Source organism: Vulpes vulpes, chromosome X, assembly GCF_048418805.1.
Source record: "Vulpes vulpes isolate BD-2025 chromosome X, VulVul3, whole genome shotgun sequence".
Classification (NCBI taxonomy): Eukaryota; Metazoa; Chordata; class Mammalia; order Carnivora; family Canidae; genus Vulpes; species Vulpes vulpes.
The window spans coordinates 34,577,507-34,605,144 of NC_132796.1; the positions used below are offsets into that span (position 1 = coordinate 34,577,507).

A 27,638-nucleotide genomic window follows, 5' to 3' on the forward strand; every position below is an offset into this window, starting at 1 on the left:
TTTAAGGAGGCTCCACACCCAACATGGAGCTCAAAATCAACAACCCTGAGATCAAGAGTCGCGTGCTCTACTGACTGAGCCAGCCAGGCACCCCATAAAAAACTTTTTTATTGTAGAAAATTTCAAATATAACCAAAATGAGAAAAAAAAGAGTATAATGGAAATAACTCTCCATGTACCCATCACCAGCTTCGACAATTACCAACTGATGATCAAGCTTATTTCATCTCTACCTCTTCCTTACCTCTCCTCCTGGATGATTTCGATGCAAATCCCAGATATCTTTTTATTTCACTCATGAATATTTTAGCATGTATTACTAAAGGATAAGGACTTCACCAAAAAAATTCAGTGTTCCTATTTCCCTGGTTTTCACAAATATATATTTTTAAGATTTTATTTATTTATTCATTTATTAAAGACTTTATTTATTTATTTATTCATGAGAGACACACAGAGAGGCAGAGACACAGGCAGAGGGAGAAGCAGGCTCCTTGTGGGGAGCTCGATGTGGGACTGGATCCCAGGACCCCGGGATCACACCCTGAGCTGAAGGCAGACACTCAACCGCTGAGCCACCCAGGTGTCTCAATCCACTGTTTCATCAAGGGTCGTAAACTGGTATTTCTTCAGATGTTGGCAGGGGTGCTGTCATGGAGCAAAATATTTCCTTTCATATAGGAAAGAGGGGAAATGCTTGATTGTTTCCCTTGTTTGCCAGTTTTCAAATGATGAGGTTTTCCCCAACACTCCTCCAGTGGGGGAGCAAGGAGTTTGGTTTTGCATACCTTTATGAACTCACAATTTGAACATATTGATGCTTATTTATATTCATTGTGGCTCTCTTCGCTCATGCACAAAGCAGCCCATATTTATCCTGTTGGCTTCTCCAAGTAGGCTGCTGCATCATTTTGACAAAGCCCCACCAGCTTATTATGTATGTCCATCCATACTCCCCTCCTACTATCTATCTCCCCAACTTGCAACCAACCATGTCTCAAAGGAAGCTCAATTCTTTTTAGTGGGATGAGGTATTTAGAGACCACAGTCTGGAACCTAGTGGTGCCCATTTCTATGTGTCATTGTGTCTAGGCCTTTTCAGTGGATGGAGCTATGAAATGTATTTTTAAAATATTTTATTTTTTAGTAATGTCTATACAAAACATGGGGTTCAAACTCCCAACCCTGAGACCAAGCATTGCGTGCTTCACTGACTGAGCCATCCAGGTACCCCGAAATATTTTTTTTAAGATAAAATTTATCACGACTTCATAGTGATCTTACTTCTAATTCAGCTTCAGGAGTACATAATTTGTATTCAACCTCACCAATCGTACATTTGCATCTCCTTTCTCCCGTGCTGAAAATCTCAGGTCTCAACAACAACAGATACATTTTTGCTCTATCTCAAAACACAAACAAGACGGGTTCAGAATAACAATGCGGACACTATCACCAACGGTAGGATTACTGAAAACAAATCTGAAATGTTTTTTGCCCTTTTCTGTCCTCGGGGTAAATCCGCAAAGGATTATATAATCAATTGATTGTGTTTTAAAGTCATTTGAAATGGTTCTTTTCTGTGTGGTGGTGCTAGCAACTGGATACAAGTTAGGTTTGCTTCATTTTGCTTTTTGATTTGTAGGCATTGCTTTCAGTTGAAAACTATGGAAACTCTAAAGTCAAATCTATACAATAAGGAAATTCAGAGAGGTATAGCTTCCACCCTCTCTCACTTGCAGCCCGTTCTATTTTCCCCAGATGTCAGCATTTTTTCAAAGGTGTTTCATTTTTAAAATAAAGCAGATATACGTATATGCTTAACTCCCCATCCCCATCTTAAATAGCAGGAAACCACGCACACTTTTCTTCACCTTGTCTTTTCATTTAATGATATACGGTGAAGAACATTCTAAAGCAATTCAGAGAGCCCGTCCTCAATCGCTTGCACGGATGCACCAGTTAATTCACCCAGAACCCGGCTGACAGAGACTTGGATGTCTTTCGTCCTTTACTAGTAACAACTATCAGGCCAATTTGCCAAAAGAGAACAAGGCTGAAAGAGGACCGTGCCCAAGGTCACACAGGTGGTGAGCATATGAAGATCAGATTTGGCTGGAGTAGCAGGAAAAACTCAAAATTAACAGTGGCCTGCCTCAAAGTCATCACTTATTGGTCTCCCCCATAAAAGCCAGGCAGGGGGGCACCTGGGTGGTTCAGCAGTTGAGCGTCTGCCTTTGGCTCAGGGTGTGATCCTGGGATCCCGGGATCGAGTCCCCCATCAGGCTCCCTGCACGGAGCCTGCTTCTCCCTCTGCCTGTGTCTCTGCCTCTCTCTGTGTGTCTCTCATGAATAAATACAATCTTAAAAAAAAAAAAAAAAGCCAGGCAGGGCAGGGCTGGGGTGCTTCCTCCATCTGTCACACCAGGGGCCTCAGGGACCCAGGCCCCGTTCAACACCCTGAGCACTTGGCTCGCAGGCTTATCCATCCAGGGTGGCTGCTCTGGCTATGGCGGTTGTGACCACAGTCTAGCCAGGAGAGGGACAGGACACCTTTAGGGAGACCTTCAGAAGTTGAAGGAACCACACGGCCGCACAGCCGCTCTCCACCCTCGGTGAGCAGTGAGTGAATCACTCTGTGATCTCACTGCAGCCACGGTGGTCGCCGTATCTCACACCGCATCTTCGGTGTCCACACCCAGTGCGCTGTGGTCGATACCCAGATCCCCTCAATTCCCACAGGGGGAGCCTCTACGCATATGCTATCTTGTCTCTACCCACAGTCAAGGCTTTGGCCCTCCTTCATCCACGGTTCCAAACATGCTGGCAGTTCAATAAATGTTCTTCATACTCTGTAATGCTCCTCCAACAGCACGAACCACCACCTTCTGTGTTTCCTGAACGAAGCTCATTACTTCCCCTCATCTATTCCCTAAACCTGTAGCTCCCACCTATTTCCTTGGCTTAATTCATAGAAATACCCTTCATCCAGGATGGAACCTCATCTGGCCTCGGGCCCTCCCTTTGCCTCCAGCCCAAATACAAATACAAAGAGCTAAACGCCCTGGAGTTAGCCTTTGCTTTAATTTGGGCTCACGGGAGCCCCTCACTGCCTGCAGTAGTTTGGGCTCACCGGTCCTCTTTTGCTGCTTAAATTACTTCCATGGGTCTGTTTGACAGGTCTTGCTATTTGCTTTTCCCTTTTTGCCACTCTCACCTGCTGTTTGAAGTGACTTCTTAAAAAACAAGAATTTGGCAGACTATTAACAGGTGTTTTGATACCAGAGTGGGGGATGGGAGGAAAAGGTGGCTGGGGATGGATGACATGAGCCTGTGTTTCTGAAATGGGTGGACTGGTTTAACAGTGAAAGTTGGATTTCCTTCTAACTGGAAGAATTAGTAGATCAAAAACACTTGTTGGCTACCCCTTGTCTTCGGGATATATCCCAAACGTCATATAGTATTGCAAGTCTTGCCCAACAAAGGGCTCCCTCATTGCACATGCTGGGTTAGTCAGGTTAGTCAGTGGTGCTGGATTTTTCCCTTCCCAGCTCCGCCTTGCTTTGCTCGCCTGCTGACCCCTCCCTTCACATACTTCAAGAACCCCCTTGAGTACTTCATCTCCCTGGCCTCCTCCCTCCCTGCCCCCCCACCCCGGCTCTGCCTTCGTGTTCTCAAGAGTTCAGTGTGGGACTGGAAAGCACTCAGGGCATTTTGAGCACAAATGGATTTGACACAAGGAATCACACACTCATAAAATCTTTGGGAGAGACCACTGGGTTCCAGAAGAATCTGTCAAGGAGGTCATCCAAGCATCAGAAGGCGACTGCTATTGCCATTACTGCTTCCAAAGAACTGAGGTTGGAAGGCTAGTCTAGTCGCTCCAAATGGCCAACATGTCTCGATGAGCTCTCTTATCAGCAGCTACTAGGAGGAAGACGCCTCAGCCTCATTCTGCTTTCCAAACTGAACACTCAGATCTTAGCTGCAAGAGAGTCTAGTAGCTCACAGCTTTCCAGCCTCTGTGATGAAGGAAGGCATAAAAGATCATAGGGCAAAAACTGAGTGCCACTGGTAGAACCACACATGGATACTGCTAGAAAAGTAAGAGCAGTGGAATGGCAGAGGGGTCAAAACTACGGGCCTGGGCCGCAAAAGGTAAAACAATGCGAGATCTGGGGAGAGAAGGGACACGGCAGTTGGGTTTCTAGAACAATCGCTCCTTCAAGATAAAGGGTTGGCCGTGATGGAGTTATCATAGTCCGTCAAGGCCAAAGACCATGTAAAGGTGTACTAGGGCATCAAAAGAAAAAAATTTTTTAATGGGGAAGAGAAGATTCTGAGAGACATCAAAATAAATACACGCCCACGAACTGAGCTTTTAGGCTAGGACACATGTTGTGTTGGAAGGCTAACTCCCCTGAAATCCTCAGTTGGCTTTCGTTTACAGAAATGATAAATTCCCCTTCAAGTCACTGGTAGGGGACTGACTGCCATTGTCACTTAAAAGGCATCTGTAACAATAGTAACATTTTAGGAATACATTGGACACGAAATACTTCGATTTTCTCCTTTCCTCAACAGGTTTATTGCCTTTTAAGAAAATTTTTGTAAAATATAAATACAAAGGCAGAGAATTTACTTACAAAGTTAAAACACAGATTTCAAACATAAACACACAATTCAGAAAATTTTAGTTTTATGTACATTTTCAAGCAACCTCAACATATTATGTTAGTTTTCAATATTTTACAGGGTACAGAAAAAAATAGCTCAAAGTCTTCTTTAAATAAGAGCATAAAATGTTTAAACATATAAACAATCCGGTTTGATGCGTGAAAACTAATTTCACAGCTTTTAAATTAGGATATAAAAGTTTCATACAATTAGTTGTTGTGTGTGGATATGGTTTGAATTTATATTACACGCTACTGGATTACATCCAATAGCATTTACCTGGCCTGAGCAGGTACTCTGTAAACAAAACATAAAGTTACAATTACCAAGTGCCTTCACCCAATTCGCTCCCCCAAACCAACCGTATGGTTCTGGCCACACTTGAAAACAGTGGTGGCCTCTGTCATGGGAGCTTTGTGTGACACCTTGAGTCCAAGTGTGCAGCTCCGTTTCCTCATTTTTTTTTCCTTAAAAAAGAAACGAAAAGAAACTAATGTTCCAAGTAAAAATGAACATATCCCAAAGCAGGTGTGCATTTGAAAAGTAAAGAAACATTATAACAACTTTGTAAAAACTGACTCAGAAGTTTAAAAAGGAAAACAAAACAAAAACAAAAAACACCACATGTTGCTAAGTCCTTCTGACTGGAGTCGTTTCTCTTATATAAAGAAGAGATATTTTCATATGTAATAGTGTCCTTTCTTTACAGAAATAGTCGTATTATGACACATATGCACAAAGATTAACACTATGACACACTGTACACGGCGGGTCTGGCAGGCTCACCAGTAGTCGTCCGAGGCCATGTCGCTGGGGTGGAGCCACTCCATGGACGAGCCCAGCAGAGTCTGCAGCTCGCTAGTGAACTCCACCAGATCTAAGAGCTCCTTGCTTTCTGGGTTAAAGGCCTCCAGGTCTTTGGAGCAAGAGAACAGGAGACTTGCTGAAACTTGCCGGTAAAATTCCGCCTCTGCGATGGTGACGATTTCCACATTCGGGAAATTGCAGCGGAATATGCGGGAAGACATTTTCAGCTTCTTGAGCACATCCGAAAGCAACAGCCAGTTTCGAGGCCTGCGAACAAGACAGGAAAATAGTTCGAACTTCTGGCCAACCTCGAAGCACTCAGGACTACGAACGCCCACCCTTGATGAAAAGAGTCCCTGGGCTGGCCACCACCGAAGACAGTCACTTCTGCAGTTACATTGCCACCCCGCTTCTCACCATCCTCAGAAGATCTACTTTCGGAGGCGAGAATGCTGGACCTGCCTGGATTTATTAAGAGACCATCGAGAGACGACCGGCTGACTTAGAGGGAAGCAGAGACAGCACCCCGAAGGAGCCTCATCTCAGTGTCACAGTGCTGCCAGAACTGACACACAAGGACCCACTCACTCAGCCCTGGCCACAGCTCAGGTCACCACTCTCCAAGGCGAGTGCCTCGCTCCTATCACCGTGGGCAGCCTTCTGTATCCCGGCCTGAGAGTCGCTCTCGGAGGCCCCTGGGGTCTCTCCTCCCCACCAAGACCCCCAAGTGGAGCATTATAAATGTGGAAGGCTGGCTGGCTTGCGTTCCCTTCCCCACACTCTCCATCCCCAACCTCCGGTGCTTTTGGGAGGGAGTGACGCTTTTGAGAAGGAAGGTGTTACATTCCTTCTGTATGCCCTGCCACGCTTTATGATTTCTATTACTAATAAAATGTCACCACAACGGCTATGTGTTTACAACTTTGGAGCCTGGGGAGGATGTTACTCATTAAGCACCTGTGTCAACACATAGCACAACAGTCCCCTAATGTGCACACACTCCCAGGGGATTGGTCATCTGCAGCCCCATGGCTGGACCATGGGGGCCAGACTGGATCTAACCAACTTGGATGACGCTCAAGAAGATCCCAGCTAATGTATAATGTTCTTTCCAGCTTTACACGAGAGGGGGTCTAGCAGCATCAGCCAACAGATCTCAAATGCCTTGGAAGGTCCCTAAGGTGGCCTGTTGTGGGGGGCTCCTGAGGAGGACCCAAAGAGTTTAGTGACCTAAGGATCCAAGGTGCCCAGACTCTTCTGTGAAATTCCAGTCACTGAATTCAATGTCCTTTGGGCTCCGGGTAGGGGTCCTGTTAAGGGCACTTATACCATGCTGTACTCCCCCTCCATACCTTTTCTAGAAAGGATTGACTGCATTATGTGGGGTTTGTGGGCATTGAGGATTCATTCACCCACCAGCCCTCATCTGCTTATGGGGCTTTCTGACTCCTGCCACCTCAGGAGCAGCCCATTGAGTTCTCAAGCACATGATAGTCATGCTCACCCCTGAGCGACGGACACTTGGATGTTGTAACACGGTAAGAGGGGGCTTTCTGAAAACTCAAACTCAAACACATCGCTGTAGGCCTCATCGTCATCATCCTGGTCCTCTGGTCCTGGGGGGTTTGCTAAAACATCATACCCACTTTCATCATCTGGTTCTGATGGAGGGCAAAAGAGATAAAGAAATCAGTAAGCTGCCACGAGATTTCAGCTGTTGTCAAAAGAAGACTCTAAAAATTCTTGCCCAACTCAGCCCTGCTTACAGCATTGGCTGCCCACCGCCCCTCACCCACACCGGGGAGAAACGTTCTGTAACTCATTCACTTGCCACTGAACTCAAAAGAACCACTGCTCACCACACACAGAGCTGCCATAGAACTCCCAGGAGCCATTGGAGTCTTCGTCACTGCGACCCTGTAGGTCATTTAAGTAATCTGGAGAGAGAAAAACAAGGTAAGACCCACTGGGGCAAATCAAACACTGGCCGCCTTAGGGGAGGCATGGGGAGGTCACTGTTAGGGCTGTCATGTCACCTACATTCCACCTCACAGCTCTCCCTCTTAGGCATGCTTCCAATACCCTGCTCTTGGCCACACGGGACCAGAACCTGCATACCTGTCCACCTGCCTTCCTGATGGGCGGACTACCTTTCCTGCCCCTGGCCCACCAAAAAGGCTACATTGGCAAGCTAAGAATTTTCTCGGCCCTCACAAGCAAAGACAGTATGCGTCTCTTCTCTGAATCATGTTATCCCTACTCTGATAGACAGGCTTTCCCCAGGAAACAGAACTTAAAGGAAGGAAGAGTGGGCCCCGTGGGTCCGGGGTGGGGGTGGGGGGGGTCACTGGACGGAAGTGTGTGAAGAAACCATCTATGGTTGAGTTTAAGACCATTTCTTGAACTTTGTCGTACCTGTTAAAAACTTTTCCATGAGTTCACTGTGAGTCATTTTCATGATGGTTCTACCTGAGTACGTAGCCAAAGTGGGGTCAGCACCATAGGAGAGGAGCAGGCGGACAATTTCCAAGTGATCATTCTCAACAGCGTCGTGAAGAGGTCTAGGAGAGACACAGGGTGGGATGGGACCTGTGCCTGCCTCCCACAGGCAAATGGACGTGTGTGCACCAAGCCCCCCGGGCACACTATTTCACCAAGGAGGTGCGTACCACTGCTGCCACTCCAGATAGGGAAACTGAGGCACTATGAGTGGCCTGAGGTACAGCAACAACTTAGTCTGCTATAATTTCTATGAGTAACCCTTTACAAGGCATGTGAAAGGACAATTTCAAGCCTAATTTGCAGATGCAGATCTATTTTAATCCAGGGCCCAAGGAGGAACTCAAGCTTAAAATGAAACTCTTTTCAAAAGAAATTAAGTAGTGATAGACTGGAAAAAAAAAAATTTATAGGGGGCAAAAAAACCCAAAGAAACAAACAAAAATCACACCATTATAGAAGCCAAACACCAAACAATTGTTCTACCATTAAAAAAAAAGCCTACTCGTTTTCTTTTTAAAAAAACTATGTACAAAGTGGAGCCTCTCCTGAAAGCCACACACGAGCAGCTTAGAGATCAATGATCAAGCCTCTGGCCCAGAAGTAGAGTCCCTGGGGCAAAATCTCAGGAGGGTAGAGTCCTCCAGCCCATGTCCACCGAGGTCAGAACATTGCCCTCAGTCCAATCCTGAGGGAATGCTATTTGGAAAGTAGCGAGATACCAAATATTGCTAATATTTAAGTTTTGCTAATTCTCTGCCTGTCGGGAAAGCCCTATGCCCACCTCCCAGTAGCATCCCATGTACACCACCAGGAAGACACTTGGGGGACTCCAACCTAGGAGTCTGACCTGAGGTCAAGGACAGGATAGGGGACAGGCCTGAGGACGTGGGTGGACATGGCAGGTCCTACGGGGCCAGTGGCCATTGGCCCTCTGTCCGTATTCCTGAGACTATCAACTTACATATATTTTAAATACAGCAATTTGAGAGATGCTGACAGAGTCTAGGGTTTTAAAATACAACATCTGGGCCTTTGGGTGGCTCAGTGGTTGAGCATCTGCCTTTGGCTCAGGTTGTGATCCCGGGGTCCTGGGATTGGGTCCTGCATCGGGCTCCCTGCAGGGAGTCTGCTTCTCCCTCTACCTATGTCTCTGCCTCTCTCTGTGGGTCTCTCATGGATAAATAAATAAAATCTTTAAAATAAAAGACAAGACCCTCAGTTATTCACGCAGGCTCCAACATCTTCAGGGACTTCTGTCCAGGGGAGCTTTACTAATTTTAAAGTCCTATCTAAATTTGCCAGAGAGGTTTGTTCAATTCCATTCTAGAAGACTCCACCATCAACATGCTTAGGTTATCACCCTTCATCTTTCCTTCGGGGGTTTTCCCCATGCCCTCCTGGTTCCTCCCACAGCCACTGACCTGGTTCCGTCCTGGGCACTGCAGTTGACGTCTGCGCCGTACTCAAGGAGATGTCGCACGATGTTGAGCCACCCCCTAGCACAAGCCTCATGGAGGGCGCAGTAACCCGCATTGTCTCGATGGTTCACATCACAAATCTTGTTCTCCAGGCAGTACAAGACCACCTCCTGTGGGTGGAGAAGAGAGAGGTACACCATCAGAGCACTGCACAACAAACCCTGTGAGGGTGTCTTGTCCATAGCCTGGCAGTGCCTACTCTCAAAGATGTGCATCCCTGGGGCTCAGAGCCCCTGCAACACAGGCCGGGGGGGATGTGCTGGCAAGGCGGCAAGAGCACATGTGATGGAGTGAATGGGTCCATTCAGTAGGTGGTAGTGGAGAAAAACACAAGTCTAGATAAAAGCGTGGATGACCGATGCCCAGAGATTAAATCAGCTGGAGAACATTCCTTCACGTAGAGGGGGGGTGGGGGGGGCAGGTTTGGTTAGCCAGGTCCTCCCAAGCTCCTGCTTGCAGGGTAAATAGGGTAAGAGACACTCTCTCTTTTCACCACATATAACATCGAGAAAGGACACCAAATGCTTCAGATAATCCCACCCTCTATTCTACCTCGCACCACACCACTTGGAGCAGAACCAACATATAAGATTTTCATAGTTCCTTAAGTTAAGGACAGAGATCCAGAAACCTGTACGCTGCACCCTACACGTCTTGAGAACTAAATAAAACAAGTCTACACACCCCCCGCCCCCGTATCAGAAGGTATCCTGTGTCAACGGTTTGCATTAGAATCACTGTTATTAATCTGACTTCTTTGGTGTGTTAAAATATTAATATGAACCGCTCCCAGTAAGCAGAGCAGTAATTTATTCAATGTTTTATTACCTTGATTAAGAAAGTTTTCAAACACACAGAACAGCATTTGCCACCAGAAAACACACCACACTGTTTTCCTACAAGTCATGCCCAGCAGAGAGCTGTCAGGTTCCCAGAGCTGCAGGTAGGCGGGGCCTGCCTACACTCAGTCTACTTGCTAGTGGGGAGCTGGACGGGGTCAGAGCAGGCCTCCCTGGAACAACTTTTAAATAACTCATCTGTTAAACCTAAAACTGGGGTCATTCCAGCCACCCATGGATGTAAGGTGGGATCTGCAAACCTTCTGTGCCCTTTCTGGGACCCATCAATCAAAAGTGACCATATACTTGGGAGTTAACTAGAACGTTCCATATGTTCACCCTGTGAACCTAATGTTGCATGCTGGTAAACTTGGCCATCGATGCCCTGTTGCTTCAGGTCCTGCTTCCAAAACAGGAAGAGGAGGAAGACAGGAGGAGGAGGAAGACAGGAGGAGGACGAAGACAGAAGGCATGCCCACAGATGCGTTTCTTCGTTCAGATCCCAACCTGCCAGAAAGCCCACAATCCTCTGGGCTCCCAGGCCACCTGCCCCAAGCCCTGGTATCCAGGATACCGCATGAAGCTGCTGCTCTTTTAGCAGGCCCTCACTAGCCAGACTCGAGTGGACGGCTGCAAGCTAATGAGTTGTGTGCCCCAGCCAGGGAGAGGCCTCGTCACGTGGCTCTGGGATCAGGTCTGAACGCCACCGACTGCTGTGCGCAGATCAATTTACCCAGGTCCCGGCGGCCTGCCTGGTGTCCTATCAACCCAGGGTTTATTTGCTCTGACAATTATGGCCTTCACCTGGAAACCTTCATCGCTACTGGGCGGGTATGAGGGAACCTAGAAATGAAAGGACAACGAAGCTGATGGGTAAGTCAACTCTCTTTTCTTGGAGGGTGGCAGGAGAGGCAGCTGTCACCTGCCGGCCAGGTCGGGCTCTTTGCCCATCATGGGCAGCCCTAACTGAACTGTGCTATTTAGAGCATGTCTTATTTTCCCCAAATGAGTCCATCACCTGCTATCCCACAGTAAACCTTTGGGATGGCAGGAAGGTTAAGGTGGTACTATTCTCATTCAACGCTTGAGGAAATTGAGGTCTGGAGAGGTTAAACCCCAAGTTCAATGAAGGTGAGGTACTAGATCTACAGCTCAAGTCGACGGGTAACCAGTCAGGAGGGAAGATCCTGAAGGCCCAAGAGGGCCCCGGTGAGAGGGATGCAGTCTGGCTGTGATGAGGCCCACTCTGTACACTCACCTTGCAAGGAGGGCAGTGGCCTCTACAGTGCTTGATGTCACTCACAGGGACGATGGCTACGAGGCTGGGCCAGTCCTCTACCCAACACAGTTCTTGCTTTATTTTCTATGCTAGACATGGGAGTGTTTGAAGGGCAGCCCACCCATTTCCAAACAAAATTAAACTGTTTTCGTTGGACAATTCTCTGTTAAGCGGCTATAAGCCGAATGCCATTAACCGCAAAATGTAACCATAAAGGCCATAAACCCGACATTGTTAATTAATTAAATGCCTCATTAACTTTTTTAAAAACATGATTTATTCAATTCATAGAAAATTTAACCATCACCACTAAATGCACAAGCATGTGGTTGCACACTGGCATTTTAGCCTAAGAAACAGAAGTATTTTTATCAGGAGGGAGAGCTTCAAGTGTCTCTAGCCATGCAAAGTGGTCTATTTAACACAGAGGGTGTTTCTAAACCATAAGGACCAGATAACCACAACACAAAGCTCAGACAACCTTCTATGACACACAGTATCTCTAGGTAAGCAGAAAAATCACAGTGGTAAAGATTAACTTCTACAAGACCCTCCCCAAATCAATGGCTTCGCAAAAACACGCCTTTACTGGGGTTAAACAAACTGTCCTTCAACATTCAAAGATTCAGGCTGTCAAATCTAAGTGGCCACCATCCCAACATTTGACATCCTGCCCAACAAAATCCTAGAAAGTTGGGGGTTAAAAGTGAATCGTTAAATGTTCGGCATCAAAACTGGTGATTTGTGTAACTTACATACTGAACTTTCGCTGTGAAGGGGTAACCCCCCCGCCCCGATTTGTCCTGACCTAAACATTCCCAGGGCTTCAGACGCTATCAAAACCTGTTACGTAGCTTAATGCGTGGATTGAGTAAGGGCTCTTCCGTCCAGGCCCGAGACCCCCTGAGTTCCACAAAAACCAAGATGGAAACTTCCTTAGAGGACGAACAAGGGTCTCCTGAGGTTTCTGGTCCCAAATGGGGATCGCTGGAAATGTCAAGTTCAGAGGGGAGATTGGGAGCCCTGCCCTCTAAGGCAAATGGAACAGGGTCACCCTCCTGCTCTCCAGTGTCTGCCAAATCACAGGTCCTTTTTCTCAGCCATGACCAATAACGAGCGAACGCCAGGCACCTGGGCTCTAGCTCAGCGTGTAGAGTATCTGCCCTGTCCTCTTAAGTGCTGCAGCTCTCAGCTCCCGGGAAGCCAACCGTGCCACGTGGGTTTCACCTCCCCTAACCAAAGAATTATTCCAGAGTTCTCTCCTGGCAATCCACAGATCTCTGGAAGAGACATGTCGGTACAAACGGTAACACAATTAACTGACAACCTAAACTACCCCTAAACTAAGAAATCTGCTAGGGCTTCTTACTTCCTACCCAGTTACTTCCCTGGGGAAGGGAGGGGAGTGGGTGGCAGGTGGAGGGGGCTGGGTTGGGGTCAAGCTCCCCCCTACAGGGATCCCTGGGTGGCGCAGCGGTTTAGTGCCTGCCTTTGGCCCAGGGCACGATCCTGGAGACCCGGGATCGAATCCCACGTCGGGCTCCCGGTGCATGGAGCCTGCTTCTCCCTCTGCTTGTGTCTCTGCCTCTCTCTCTCTCTCTCTCTCTGTGACTATCATAAATAAATTAAAAAAAAAAAAAAAAAAAAAAAACAAGCTCCCCCCTACAGCAGACAGAGGCACAGAGCTGGCCAGGGTGTGGGGGCCAGGACTCCGGGCAAGTCCTGGGAGCCCTCGACGGAGCCCTGGGCTGGCACAGGTCTTGCCACCGCGGGCCTCGTCCACACCTCCACACTTAGCCTGCTGAGCCCCATTTTATTTTCACCATTCAATTCCCAGGGGGCTGATGCCAGCATAAAAAATGCCTTTGCCCTGTGGGCTATTACATCACAATTTCATCTGACAAGTGTGGTGGGGAAGCTGTGCAGGGCAGAGGGGGTAATCTATCTCTCAGAGGGCAACTCCAATGTGAGCCGGTCTTGGAGAGCAGTGGGGTGGGGGAGAGGGAGGGGGTGGTGAGTCTTAGGCAGAGCCAGAGTTCCTCCCCCTCAGGCTCCTGGGCCCTCAAAAAAAAAAAAAAAAAAAAAAAAAAAGACCCTTCTCTTCTGGTCTGCCCCCCACTGCACCCTACCCTACAACCCCTACACCTGCCCAGACATCTCCCACCTCCTCCCAACAGGGTCCCCGCTTTGCCTGAAACAGCAGAAGCAACCCAAAATAGAGCTAATAACTTCTCTCCCCCTTGCTAATCAGAATCCAAAAGGGCTCATTAAAATTCCCCCAGTCGCCAAGCCCTGGGTTATGTCAGATTTTATATCAGAGATAAGTGAGCAAGACTGGAGGATGCCGAAGCAGCCTACCTGCCTGAACACGAACTGAACATCAGAGAGGCCTTTCTTTTCACACGGCGATTGAACAAGCCAGCAAAGAGACGGGAGCACGAGTGGGGCTCACACAAACATCCTGCTGGAATATCCAGGCTGGCCCCTGATGTGGAGGGGGCTGAGCCCCTGCCCCGGGGCACGCGGCGGCGGGGGGGGGGGTACCCCCACCACCCCCAGCCTCGAAGGAGCAACGAGGGTCAGGGGTCTTGGAATGCAGGGCTCCCAAGGCCTCTCACCTCGTAGCCAAGCCTGGCGGCCCGCTGCAGGAGGGTCTCGCCCGCGTTCTTGTTGACAATGAGTCTCCGTGCTTCTGGAGGCATCGGGCGCGACTGGGTGGTCTCTGGAGGGGAGCTTGAGCGTGGCAGCTGTGAGGACTGGGAAGCTGGCAGCAATTGTTGCAAACGGTCGAAGGGCTTCTGGTCCTGCTTGGCTGGTGACAGATCGTAGTCGGAACTGGGCTCAGGCCGCTTTCTGAATCTCCGGACAGTCACCTATCACAAAACCAGGCAGCGTGCATGGTTAGGTCCGGCTTCTGACACCAGCTTCTCCCCTCCTCCCCAAGTAACGGACCAGAGTGGAGGCAGGCATTTTTCCCTTTTCTTTTGTTTGGGGGAGGTGTGGAGAGGGGCCAGGGGTGGGTGGAGAGAAGGGGTTTCATTCTTACTAGTTTGAAACTTCATCACCAGCCTGGGATAGGGGGGCAGTGACTTTTGGGGGAAGGAACCTGGGAAAAGGAAAGCCCCGTCCTCAGAAGCAGAGAGGCGGGCGGGCGGGCGGGCGGGCAGGCGGGCAGGCAGGCAGTGCTCTCCCAGGCCCAGCGGGCGAGCAGGGGGGGCAAGAGGTACCTTGCCATCAGTGTTCTCCACATAGTAGTCTCCTGTCAGTGACAAGCCCTGCCTGGGCTCCTGAGGGATCAGATGCTTGGTTTTGCACAGTCTCTTCCCGGATGGTTTCTCGCTGTTGTCGGTGTATTTCTGCAGCAGGGAGGCAGCCTGGCAATCCTCTTCTTCGTCTGTGCACAGCACATCTGTCTTCTGGCTTTCTTTAATTTTCTGCTGTTTGGCAGGCGGCCTCGAGGCTGGCGTGCAGCTTGGCTGAGTCTGCTTTTTGCCGCTTGCATTGGTGGATGAAAGGCTCTTCATGGGCGGAGAGCCGGAGAACACAGGCAAGCCTAAATCCGGAGGGGGTGGCGGGCGGGAAGGAGGGAGGGGGAGAAGAAGCGGGCGTTACACAGTTGTAGCCGATGCGGAAAGAAAAGCCCATTGTTAGCACTGATCACTGGAGCGGCTTCAGTTTTTAAAGATATACCAATTATGTTTCCAAAGCATTAATATTTTAATTATCCCACATTGAAATGGCAAATAGGTTAACCCACAAGACGCCGCACGGCCAAGTTTCTTCAAAGGACTGGGACAGGAGGGCAGGAGCCCAGCCCTTCCATATCTCCCACCCCCACCCACAGGGGGTGGCGGGGGCCCCTGGCCAGCCCCTCAGGGTCACCCAGACTGACTTGCCTTTCCTGCCCAGCGCCGGTGAGCAGGAACTGGGAAGCCAAGCTCCCTCCAGAGCCCCTCACTGTACACTCATTCCCAAGGGCAGCTGGGGGCTGGAAGGGCCTCGGGGGGAAAGCACTCCCCCGGCCACATCCCAGGCCACCCATTTCTCTGGTGTGCTCCCGGGGCCTCTCCCTGCAGGAAGGCAGGTGAGCCACCATCCAGGGCCAGGGTGGGGTGGCCTCTGCATACCTTGTTCATTGTCACTGGATTTGAGGGACTCCTCCGACCAGCTTCTGTTGCCTTTGGCCTCGGCCCTTTTCCTGCTGGGTTTCTCTTCGGGGCTGTTATTGCCCTGGGCGGTGACCTCAGGCTGGGCGGCCTGGGTCACTTCCTTCCTGCCCTGGCGGCCAGGTTTGCTCTCTGCTGCCGACACCTGCTGCTCCCAGCGTTCTCTAAGGTGCAGCAAGTGGCGTTGCTTTTTAGGATGGAGCCCTGTTAATTCAATGCACACCTTCAGGTTGGTCAGCTCACTATAATGTGGCTCTTCTAAGTGGTTAGAGGAACTGTTTGTCATTTCCCTCTCAGGCCAGTCATCTAATGGAGAAATAACTACAAATTAATCAAAAAGCCCCCTGGGGGGGAGGGAACAATCTGTCTTACACATCACTAAGGGGGTGGGGGAGGGGAGGGGTGGGCCACCAAGTCTCTCGGGAGGGGACTTATTCATCTTTGGCCATCTTTGGGCTCCGACTCCTGCAGCTGGCTTTGGGGCCAGGGCAGGCGTGAGCGGCTTCCCCGGGGCTCCAGGGCGGGACATGGGGGACCTCCACTGCTCCGCACTAGGGACTTCCCCTGGGCGCCCCGCGGCTCGGGGTGGGCAGCACCCCTTGTGTCCATCCACCTTTGGCCACAGGCGCAGGCGGCCGAAGCCGACCAAGCTCACCTTTGGACACTCGTCTCCGCTTGGCTTTCAGCAGAGGGTCCTCCGGCAGCTCTTCGACGGCCGTCTCAGTGTGGGTGCTGTCACCTGAGACTTTGCGCTTTCTGTCCAGCCGGAGGGTGGGGCTGTGTGGCACATCCACGGCCGCCTGGTCAGCGGGAGGCTCACTCACAGGCTGCCTGTCCACGAAGTATTTCTCCACAGGAAGATCTTTCTCCTCTGGAGCTTCAAAAGGATCATGTTTGTTTCCAGCACTGTATTCACCTGGGGGAGGGAAGACAGTAGCACAAGGAATGAAGGCCCAAAGGTCACCACAAGAAGGCAGGAGCTCCCTGCCCACGGTAATCTGCCACCAACAGCCCACTCTCCGGAAGACCCGGGGCACCTGGCACGTTAGAGGCACAAAGCCCACTAAGACAGAAGGTCCTGAAGGAAGGGCAGCTGAAGAGCTTCAGCAAGTAAAGCAGAAAGTGAGGCATGTGCCACACTCCACTTTCTCTACCTTCTTATGGTTGGGCACAAGGAGAATCGGAAGATGAGGCATCGCCACAACTTCGATGAGGCTTAGGTCCCTTCTGGGGGCCCTTTCCCACGCGGGGCAGGCAGGAGGGCAGGTGATCCCGCAGGAAGATCCAACCAAGCCGGGGTTGACCCAAGAGATCTCTCGGAAACATTCACTGAGGGTATTATTTTGAAATTAAAGGAAAGCTATGTAATAAAAAGAACAAATAGCTCCTCCATGTCATCTGCAGAAGGGACTGCATCCATGTCCCCTTGGGTCAACTGGAAGATCATGAAGAAAGGGGGCTGGGGAGGGAGGGAGTGCTGGCAGGCAGAGAAACTGGGGGCCCAAGGGCAACTGGAAGAGGAGCTAGGGGAAGCCAAAGGAGAGGTTTCCTAGTGTGCGCGACAAGGGTCAAGGGCAGTTTCGAAGAAGTCAATCTGATTCACTACGCATCCCCGTGTGTCTCTCACATCTGGGGAGAGAAAAAGCGTATTTTACCCCTGACACCTCAATGACACCATGCATACCCACGGGGACACCAGTTCACCTAAGTGGCACCCCTTTCAAGCCTTCCTTTCACATGCAAGCACTGGAGGACTTCCAAACACAAGGCTCCGCCCCCTTTCAGTGTTGGGGTGTTTTGTGCTAAGGCCTTTAGTTGCTGAGCTGCTAGCTCCAGAGCTCCCTATGCCACGTGGACTCCTTCTGCTCAACCTAGCATCACCTTGGGACTTAAGACCTCTCCTTAAACCGTCTCAGCTTGACATCATGCACAGGTGGTGCCCTGGCCCAAGAAATGGTTCGACTTCTTGGGTCACCTTTCATCTAATACACAAATAATTTCATACCCATCACCAAGATGTTAAGGAGTGGGAGTTTGGTAGTTTGGTTAACACTGAGAACTGCTCGAGTCCATGTCCAGATGAAGTCACAAACACACTCTTCATATGCTGACCCCATTCCTCCTCCTATTTCCTCCTGACCCCTGGCCACTTCGAATATCACTCCTGCCCATCGGGCTCCTGCGAAGAGCCTGTTTCTCCCTCTGCCTGTGTCTCTGCATCTGTCTGTCTCTCATGAATAAATAAATAAATCTTAAAGAAAAAAAAAAAAAACCACCAAAACCAAAAAACAAACATCACTCCCGCCCCAATATGCCTTTTCTTGGGGACATCGCCACCATTTAGTGATGGTCAGCAGTTGGGGGGTGGGGATGGGGGTGTGGAACTTCTCCCTGGCCTTGGCTAGCCTGTGTGCTCAATGGTGGAAGGACCCCACCATGTGGGTCTTCCCTCACCGCAGCGTCCCAACACAAAAGCTCAGTGGCAGCCGGGTTGACCGCCGGCCTGGGTTGGGCCACGGCACGCAAACGGGGCAGGTTGTGCCTTGCATGCCTGCTGCTCTGTGACCCTCTTAACTGCTCTAGCAGTAACAGTGCTACTTTACAACTCGGCTCCCTTCAGCTGTAAAGTGGGAATATTACTGCAAGCTGCCTCCTGGGGTGGGCTTCATAAACACAGGCTGAGCCCAGCTAAGAGAAAGGCTGGAGAAATCACTCTAACGAACGGACGGATGCCAAGACTGTCAGACTAGCTTGAATGTTAGCCCCATTGCATGAGATTTTAGGAAGTGAGCCCTCCTGGTTAACACCAATTGACGTCTCTGGTCGGCCCATCCAGAAAGCCCCGTGGGAGGTGCTGGGGATCAGCTAGCTTTCAGAGCCACCGCGTGCTAATTTTAAAGTCAGTTCAGTATATGTGTCATCCCTCTCCCCACACCTTAGGTAGGAAAGATGGTTCAAACCAGGTGACTGGAAAGCAGGGGTAACTGGGAGATGATGGGCACCTTCTAGGGATCACAACCAGGCAGTGGCTTAGCCGGCCTGGGGCCCTGGCCACCTCGGCTCACACCCGACATGCACCCTGATCAGTTAAGCCACTCTCCACCCCAGTGCTTCAGATGTCACTTCCACATTTTACACTCTGGCTGCGAGTCTCACAACTACCTGTATCGGTAACAGCCCCAGTTCTTTTCAAGACACACATCTTGCTCAGGGAGGCTTCTCACAAGTTTTTGCCCTGCCTGCAAACTTCCAACAGTGCAGCTCATTTCTATCCCGCCTACCTGGCCTCTCGCCATGTCAGCAAGCAGTGACTGGAGACCTGTCTCCCTGTTCCTGGCTGAATGACAGCCCCTTCTCCCCCAAGTGGACAAGAGCCTTTCCACCCCCTGGTAAAATCTGCTTGACAACCTCTCCCCAGGCTAGGTACATCTATCCTCTCCACAACTCTCGAGGCTCTCCAGGCCAAGATCCCAATTCAACTCAGTGAAGGCCGGCCTCACCCCAAGGCCTCACACTAGCACAACCTTACACGGGCCAGTAATAATTCTCAAGAGCACCCATCATGACTGCCTGAGATACACACGGCCACGGCTAGGGGGGCAGATTCCATGTCACACACCTGACCCAGAGCTCGTCGATGAAGCTATTCTAGCCACAACTCCCAGGAATGCCCTTGGAAGCAAAGGAGACGGAGAGCTAGATACACAGGGGTCCTAACCACCAGGTCTACCATCACTGCTACAGGGAACCCTTCTACGAGTGGGAAGGCATGTGTTCTTGGTCACTGGACCTAAGCAGATGTGAATGTGGCTGTGTTGGGTGGCTTACCACTTGCTCCCTGCAGCGAGGTCCCGTGACTCACAGCACATATATCCCATAGTTTATCTCAGTTGTGCCACTGTACCGCCTCACAGAAACCTTGCCATGGTGACATGTAAATGTCACCGTGGCAACAAAGCACCCTCCCCACTGTCAGCCCCCCTCCCGTGAGCCCAAAACAAGATGGGAGGGTTCCCCAGAACGGAAATTCCCTCCTCTGCACGGAACTACAGCACCTCCAGCAAAGGCTAACTTTGTGGAAGCTCCTGCCCTCTACCAGACTCAACATAGTTTACCAACACACAGGTGCTCAGCCCGAGAAAGAGAAGTTTCGTGAAAAGCCCCTTGACTGAAGCTTCTTCCAGGTCCTGCCCAGGCACTGCCACTGAGCAGGTCCTGGGTCTGTCCCAGTCAAGTGGCTGGCAAGAGAGACCATCACTCTCAGGGTGCGGCCAATTATCTCCTTGTCCCTCCCCACCTTCAAAAGGCCACTGATGGTTCCCCTATTAACAAACTTCCAAGTTTGAGAAGTCTCCTGAGGCATCTGTCAGACTTCTAAAATTAAAACTTAATCCAGCCACCCCTACTACCATAAAGAGCAAATGAAAATCCTGACCGTGTTTTTGACTCCATTTGCTCTTAGGCCAGCCCCTCCCAACAAGATGCACCCATGCCTGGGCAGCCGGGGCCACGCAGGAGGCACCTGCCATCTCACAAGCTCCTGGGGGCTACCGGAGTGGAGGGCTGCCTTGGAAGAGGGAAGGCATCTGGAAGGCATCCTGTGCCCTCTTTGTCGCCCCTGCCCCCCCCACACACATCCCTACCCCAGCTGCCACGTGCTCAGCTTGGCTCTCTGCCATGTGGACACCCGTGAGGAGAACCAACGTGGAGCAGGGCCCGAGCCCACATGGGTACAAGACATGAGGGCCAAAAGGACCAGAAGGCCCGTTAATTTGCAGCAGAATGGATCCAGCACCTACCATCCTCTGGATGAGGAGGTGACAGCAAGGACAATGGCTTCTCTAGACCAACCACAAGCCACGAGTCCCCAGAAGGTTGGGGATGGTGCCCCGCCTCCTTCGTTGCGCCCCCTGCCCCCACCAGGTCTTTAAAAGTGAGCCCGTTGGTCTGAGCCTGGAGGGACTCAGGGCAGCAGAGAACAGAAGCCTTTCAGAGTCATCTGGGCTCTGCTCTCCGTTGCCTAGACTGAGCGTTCAACTCCAGGTTCAGCAGGAAAGATGGGGAGGACACAAACTTCCCTGGGAAGGCCAGGGTGAGTGAGATATGAAGAGCAGGAGCCACCCTGGGTCCGGCCACGTTACTGAAAAGCCAGACAAAGGGTGAGGAGACTCCAGGCTGGCTAGCTTCCTGCTCCCTTCCTCTGGCCTATCTCCCCCGTTCCCTCTTGCCAGAGAGGCACCTACCCACTAACTTGGTTTGGCCCACATCTACCCGGTCTCCCGGAGACTTCCCCAACAGCTGGGCTTAGGGGCAAGTCCGGGAAAGAAAGAGCTGCCCAGACTGAGCATCTGGAAGGAGGAAGGCATTCTTTGCTGCTTTACCCAAGAGCAGCTCAGACCCTCCATGCTCCCCTATCAATGCCCCCCTTCACCCCCCCCCCCCCCGCGTGGAAACATAGGCAAATCTTTATTATTCCAGGTACATCAGCGTCCCCACCACTGACCAGCAACAAAAACTCCCTTCTTTTGAGACTTCAGTAAAACAGACTGGTCCTGGTGAGGCCTATCCAGAAACCAGCCACAGGCCTTTGACCCCAAAGCTGACTGGGGGGTGGAGGGAGGAGAGGGCTGTGCTCCAGGGAGTCAGAAGCGCCCTGTCTGGGACAAGTTCTCCCCAAACTCCTTCGGGCACTGATGAACTAAGTAGGTGCACACGGGAGACACCAAACCTGTGACATCCAACATCTCAAAAATTCACCTCCCACCCCTACTGTCCTGTGTCAGGAGGATCCTGCACCCACTGTCCCCTTGACATTCAGCCAGATGCCCTAACACCACCACCAGTGAGGGTTCCAAGGTCTAGAGTGGGCTGCGGGCCTCGTGCCTGCATATGTAAGAAACGAGGAGAAACACCTGCTCCACTTGCTACCCACACATCCTATTGGCCAGGGGCGTCTCTGGCCAATCCCTTTGAGCAAGTCACACTGCAGTGGGTGACCAGCTGCTGGGCCCAATGAGTGACTTGAGAAAAGCAATAGCTTCCTTGCCGTTTTGCCTCCCAGGCACAATACAACCTCTGTCCGGTGGGAAAAACCCCCTTGTTTCTACCACATCCTCAGATCGTGCGGTCAACATCTGATGAAGGCCAACGGACCTGCCACAGAACATCATGATCTTATCTCTGTGGTGCCCTCATCATCCTCTATCCCATTTCAGCAAAACCTCTGCCTTTGGAGGGAGACTACCCGCAGCCTCCATTCCATGGGTGACCATCATCGTGGTGGGTGGCGAGTGCCTCTGGCTGGAAGTATCATTCCACTGCTACAAAAAGGAAGGGAAGGGCAGGGAATCGTATCTGTACCCGCTATGAAACAGAACACAATACACACGCCGCGTTTCTGTCTCCTGCTGCCATTATGCTGCTTCTATCGTATCAGACTGTTACTAACTATAGAACCGGTGTTTCCCTAGGAAAGGAGATATGTCCCAGGAAATAATCTCGCATGGGTGCCTCATCCCTGGATGCCACCACATTCAAATGGACAACCGGCTCTTCACTCCTCAGAGGGCAACAGCGGACTGTTTCTCTCAGCAGCCCACTGGCCATAGAGCTAGAGCAGCAGAGTTGCTTCCCATAGCCTCCCTCAGCTCTGGGAGCTGTGCCCCCCCCCCCCCCACTCTCAGCAGTGCACCACCACACATAAGCTGCTTGGGGTTACTTACATCTCTCATTGTCATTCTGGTCGGCAATGGCCTCTTCCAGGGCGACTGACTTTGGCTTTTTGTCCTGATTTCCTTTCAACCTTTCCCAGTCGGCAGGGCTGAATTTGCACACCTCGGAGTCTTTGGTTGTTGGGTGGCCACCTTCTCTCTCTTTCATCTCCAGCTCTGAGAAGCGCATCATTGCACGCTAGAAAGAGAACGGAGACGGGGAAAAAAAAAAACACAACACCTTACCATAAAAGCTATTTCGTTTGCCTTACCTTAAAGGAAAATAGTTTCAAAGAAAAGTTTGCCCAAAACCAACCACAATTTATGATACAACTGAGATATTTTAAAATGTAATAGATAAAAATGTAAGAGTAGCTATACGTAAGTAATCACACATTCTTTACTTATAAAGCCATACGTATATAGATATATATGCACTGTGTATGTATATCCATACATACACCATGGCACAGAGACATTCTCTTTTGAAGGTAAATAAAAACAAAACAAAAACACAACGCAAAGAAAACAAAACAAAAACACAACAGAAAAGAAAACAAAATGCACAATGAATAAAGACGACTATGGCCCACAAACTTCCCTTCGTATATTTGGAAATGAAATTTAACTCAAAAGGTTTATGTAAGATTCTAGTAATAAAAATTTGAAGAACTGACCTCACAGTAAGCAGCGGGTAGACATAAAATACTGTCCTCTTGTAATCCTTCCATCTATGTAATTAAAATGGGCACTCAATGGATCATTTAGATAACTTCATCCATTTTTATAAGCATAAACCAATTTTTTTCTTAACATTGCAACACAATTTGGCTTTATTTATCTTTTAATTAAAAGTAAAATATCTTAAGGAAATTCCTACACAACATCTATCATTCACTAGCAAGTTAAATACAGACTATCCCTTTAAGCGAGCTCTTTTTCTTTTTTTTGGTGAAAAAAAAAATTGCACGAATCCCACAGACATGCGGCTGCTACACACCTCCACCAAGTATCACGTAAGGCATTCTAAGCAGCACTGCTAGGTATTATTCGTTAACGTACAGTAATGGCAGAGAAATCAAAGCAACTGATAGGTAAACGTCATGCAGTCTTTAGCTGTCCTTTGCAATCATTAATACTTCTGTTAGCAGCATCTGAGTGGAGTTCTCTCAGTATCTACAGAATTTAACTTCAAGTATCCAGACACATGAACCTCCTAAGTGCTACCACTCACGTCCCCGTACCGGACACATTTCATTACATTTACTTGACCGTAAGCTTCGTTAACCAAATCTGCCCGGTGCCCTGCCCTACCATACTTCCCCCAATCCACTTTCCACATTAAAAAATAAAAAAAATAAAAAATAAAAAAAAGAACTGACAACTGGCAAAGTCACTGAAATTCGGGGGTGGGTGGGGGTGGTGGGCTGGGCGGGGGGGTGGCTCACCTGCAAGGCTCGCTGCTCCCGGCTGAGCTGGCTGGAATCTGCATACAGTTCCGTAGTGACACACTTGAACCGGTCACCCACGTAACCAGCGGAATTTGCGATTCTCTTTGCCAGCTTAGATGGCTTCGGTTTCAGAACTTTGCCATCATTGGACTCTGCCTCATCGGCTCCATCTTTGGTATAGGTGGGGGTGACATCCACGCTCGGTGGGGCACTGCCCACACAAAATGGTTTGGGATCCTCCTGGGTTTTACCAAAAGTTACAGCCGGGCCGTCGCTCCCCAGAGTTGGCTCCAGGAACGGAGTGGAGACTGGCATCCCCAGGTTCTCCTTGCTGGTTCCGGCCGGAACGCTCTCCTTGCTCAAGGTGAAGACTGGCTGGCCCGGGGCCTGTTTGAAAGCGTAAGCTTCGTGGAAGTCACTGATGCGCCCCAGCTCCTCTCGCAGGGCAACGAAATCGCGGTGCGGCTGCAAGGCCGGGTCGGCCGGGGGCTTGGTGGGCTCAGTGCTCGGGCCCACGCTCTCGGCCACGAAGCCCGCCTTGGCCACGCTGGCGTCTGTTTTCCCGTCTGCCTCTTCCCGGAGGAGGTCTACGTAGACAAGTTTGTCGCTCTTGACGACAGTTTTCCCTTGGTTCCAGCCAGGGCTCGGCTTTAGGTTCTTGTCGCCAGGGACCTCTGGGTGCAGCTTGGCGCTGCTAGCCTCCAGCATCTCGGAAAAGCGGTTCCGGAGGGTCGGGTCCTCGTAGCGGGTTCGCTCGTGGGAGCGGGACCTCCTCTCCGGCTTTTCCTCCTTAGTCATCTCAATGGGCGTGTGAGGTATCAACATGGGATGCACCATGCCCAACCCCAGCGCGTCCTGGTAGGTCACAAACTCCGGCCGGCCCGTGGGCAGCCCGTACGGCAGTCCAGGCTTCGGGGCCAGGTGCCCGGGAAAGAGACTGCCGTTGGGCAGCAAAACCGGGTGAGGGTAGACGGGTCCTTTGCCGTGTAGGGAGAGGGGGCTTATAGCGATGCCCTCGGGAGCCGGGTAAGGGAGGTAACTCCTGGGGTAGGGGATCGGCGGGGACCTAAACGCCTCGTTTGGAGATAGAAATATGGAGCTCGGCGGAAGGCCATTCTCGTTGGCTTTGAAGCTGGGCTCCGGGTTGCCAGCTTTGGCGCCCTTGCTGCTGGTGCCGCCGCTGTGCTTGGCGGGCGTGGTCGGGGGCTGGCCCACGTGCTGAATGACCGACGGCGTGGTGTCCATGGAGCTCCTGCTGGTCTTGCAGCCATCTGCGTTGGCATTGGGGGCCGGCGACGCCGAGGCCGGGCGGCCAGCGCTCGACACGGAGCCCGAGACATTTGTGACCACGGCGTCCGTGCCGCCCATGCGGGGACACGATGAACTGCGCTGCTGCGGTATAGCCCAGTCCAAGGCCTTGTTTTTCAGTGGCATGCTTTTGCCATTGTTCTCTTCGTTAGGGCTTGGCCCGGGCACCACCCAGGACGAGGGCGCCGTGCTGATGATCTCAGATCTATAGATAGCACAGCCGTTTCCGGGAGGAGATAGTGTTTCTTTTGGAATCTCACTGCCGGAGAGCACGAGGCCGCTTCCAGCTCTGCTGTGAACGAGGACCGTGGGAGCCATCTTTTTCATGTGGTCCGCTTTGGAAGCGTCTACATCCACCACTTTCGCAGACAAGTCCAGGGGCTTATCAGTAACGTCTTTGGTAACTGTCTGCTTCTCCAACAGAGGAGGCGAGCCACCGTCTTTCCTGTCCTGTCCTGCTGCTTTCCGGGCATGCCCGGGAACTGGCGGGCCACTCTCAGCCCCTTCCGGGCCCTTGGGATACTTGCCGTTGGAGAGCCTGGCTGACGGGAACTCGCTGCTCACCGTCATGTATGGCTTTGACAGGGTGACGGAGGGCGAGGTGGAGATCCTGGCGTAGTGCTTGTGAAATTCCGAGTAGGTGTCTGCAGCAGGCTGGGAAGGAAGGTGGACCCGGGGTGAAGGCCGAGGTGAAGGAGGCAATAGGAGAGCCGTGTCCCCGGGCAGGCCACTGGTGACTGCCTTAGCAGAGGGCACCCTAGGCTGCTTACTGTTCTGGATGTGGGGGTAGGCGTGGGAATCGACGGGGTTCCCAGGACTGACGCCCATCTTCCAGGGCAGGCTTTTGTCTGCGCAGTGGACCAGAGGGGGGATGGCTGGGGAGGCCGAAGGTGTTGAGAGCCTCATGGGTGAAGCCAGGGAGGACGGGATGTGGGGACTGACGTAGTGAGGTGGCGGCAGGTAGAGAAAGCGCTCCCCGTTGGTGCAGACTGGGGAATACAGCGGCTGGGCCAAGCTGTAGGACTGCTGAGGTAGCAAGGCCTTGTACATGTTCAGTGAATACTTATTTGGTGAGTCGAGGAAAGGGTAGATGGCTGGCGTGGCACCCTCCATGTAAGGATTGACCCAGGGCAGCCGCAGGTAACTAGCACCATTGATGTTGAGAGGGCTCTGTTTGTCGCTGGCAGGCCTGTCCAAGCCCAGTGTTTCTGCTGTGGGTACAGCACTTTTTTGTATTCCAGGTGGCGTTTTATAGATAGCACTGAAGCCATTCGGGGCTTTTCCAGAGACAGCGGAAGCCTCCACCGTCTCAGGTGTGTTCGGTTTGAACTGCATTTCTGGATTTCTCTCGGAAGAGAACCCAAGACCACCTAGAGTGCTCGTGGCGGCCTCCCGACTTTTCTCCGAGCCCAGTCCACACAAGCTAGAATACACGATGTTCCCAGGGACGCGCAGCCCTTCCCGAATCAGGCCAGTGCGGTCCATGCTCAGCGCGGCCAAGCCATCGATCCGATGGGCCGTAGTGGCATCCACCTTTGCAGAAGAAGAACACAGGTGTTACTCGAGACGCTCCTTCAAGGAGGCAGGGCCCATCCCAAAGAGAAACCTCTAACTAGTTCAATGTGACATCAGCCTCAACATCTGAACAGAAAGGGTTAAAAAGGTAGACTCCACAGGGGCCCAGGTCCCCTGCCCACTTATCCAAAAGCCTCTGCTGCCTGCCTTCTCACCTCGGTTCAACTAGTATCCTGAAAGCCTGTAAAAGGTTGATCCCTTTAGACTTGGGGCCCATACATTAAATTCAGTCATCTATTAACTCTGGAAAATTCACCTTCTCAGCAAAAATTCTCTGCTGCAGAGATGACACCAGCTCCACTACTCCCAGCACCAACCTCATGGGGTAGGGACCTGAACCTCCCAGGCCCATTAGGTTTGGGGGAGGGGGTGCTCACTAGGGTTTTTTTTCCCCCTGGAGGTGGGGAAGCGTTACTATTTAACATAACAAGAAACAATCTTCAGTGGGATGGACCATCAGGAAAGGAGAACTTTAGCTGTCTCATTTCTAGATCAATAGAAGAGGCCACGGGTCAAACTCTGGTTGTGTCTTTTGACTTCCTCTCCCTGCTGTCTGAAGATGGGTCAGTGTTTCCTATTTTCCTGGAAAAGGAAACCCTTAGGGTCTATTGGGAGGCTGGAAATTTACCCAACTCCAGGGGACATGGGAGGCAGCATGTGGCTTTCTAGAAAAAAGGAGGCACGTATTCTAGCAGTCACTGTGGGACTTGGACATAAATGGGCAGCGTGTGAAAAGGAGTGTGGGGCCAAGGAGAGCAGGGGTAAGGGCCTGGTCCTGCAAAAAAGCAGCAGCCTACTTGGCCCTGCCCCTGCCCTGCCCCCCAAAGGCCCTTGAGCGACAGGATG

General features: G+C 51.0%; 1 protein-coding gene across 28 annotated transcripts in view; it reads right to left on the bottom strand.

The window, feature by feature from the left end:
* Positions 1 to 4,564: 4,564 nt before the first annotated feature.
* Positions 4,565 to 27,638, bottom strand: part of BCOR (BCL6 corepressor) — a 114,283-nt gene continuing 91,209 nt past the window's right edge. For 9 of the 28 annotated variants that reach the window (XM_072744607.1, XM_072744612.1, XM_072744608.1 and 6 more), the window contains exons 4-15: positions 23,907 to 26,750; positions 23,136 to 23,189; positions 22,471 to 22,657; positions 16,404 to 16,664; positions 15,710 to 15,952; positions 14,810 to 15,135; positions 14,201 to 14,455; positions 9,408 to 9,574; positions 7,900 to 8,045; positions 7,344 to 7,421; positions 6,989 to 7,145; positions 4,565 to 5,751 (exon numbers count right to left, since the gene is read on the bottom strand). In XM_072744607.1, the coding sequence (XP_072600708.1) occupies positions 5,460 to 5,751; positions 6,989 to 7,145; positions 7,344 to 7,421; positions 7,900 to 8,045; positions 9,408 to 9,574; positions 14,201 to 14,455; positions 14,810 to 15,135; positions 15,710 to 15,952; positions 16,404 to 16,664; positions 22,471 to 22,657; positions 23,136 to 23,189; positions 23,907 to 26,750 (5,010 nt within the window). In that variant the 3' untranslated portion in view covers positions 4,565 to 5,459. Of the gene's footprint in view, positions 5,752 to 6,988; positions 7,146 to 7,343; positions 7,422 to 7,899; positions 8,046 to 9,407; positions 9,575 to 14,200; positions 14,456 to 14,809; positions 15,136 to 15,709; positions 16,055 to 16,403; positions 16,665 to 22,470; positions 22,658 to 23,135; positions 23,190 to 23,906; positions 26,751 to 27,638 lie in introns of all 28 variants that reach the window. The other 19 variants (XM_072744594.1, XM_072744593.1, XM_072744596.1 and 16 more) reach the window with 3 other exon arrangements.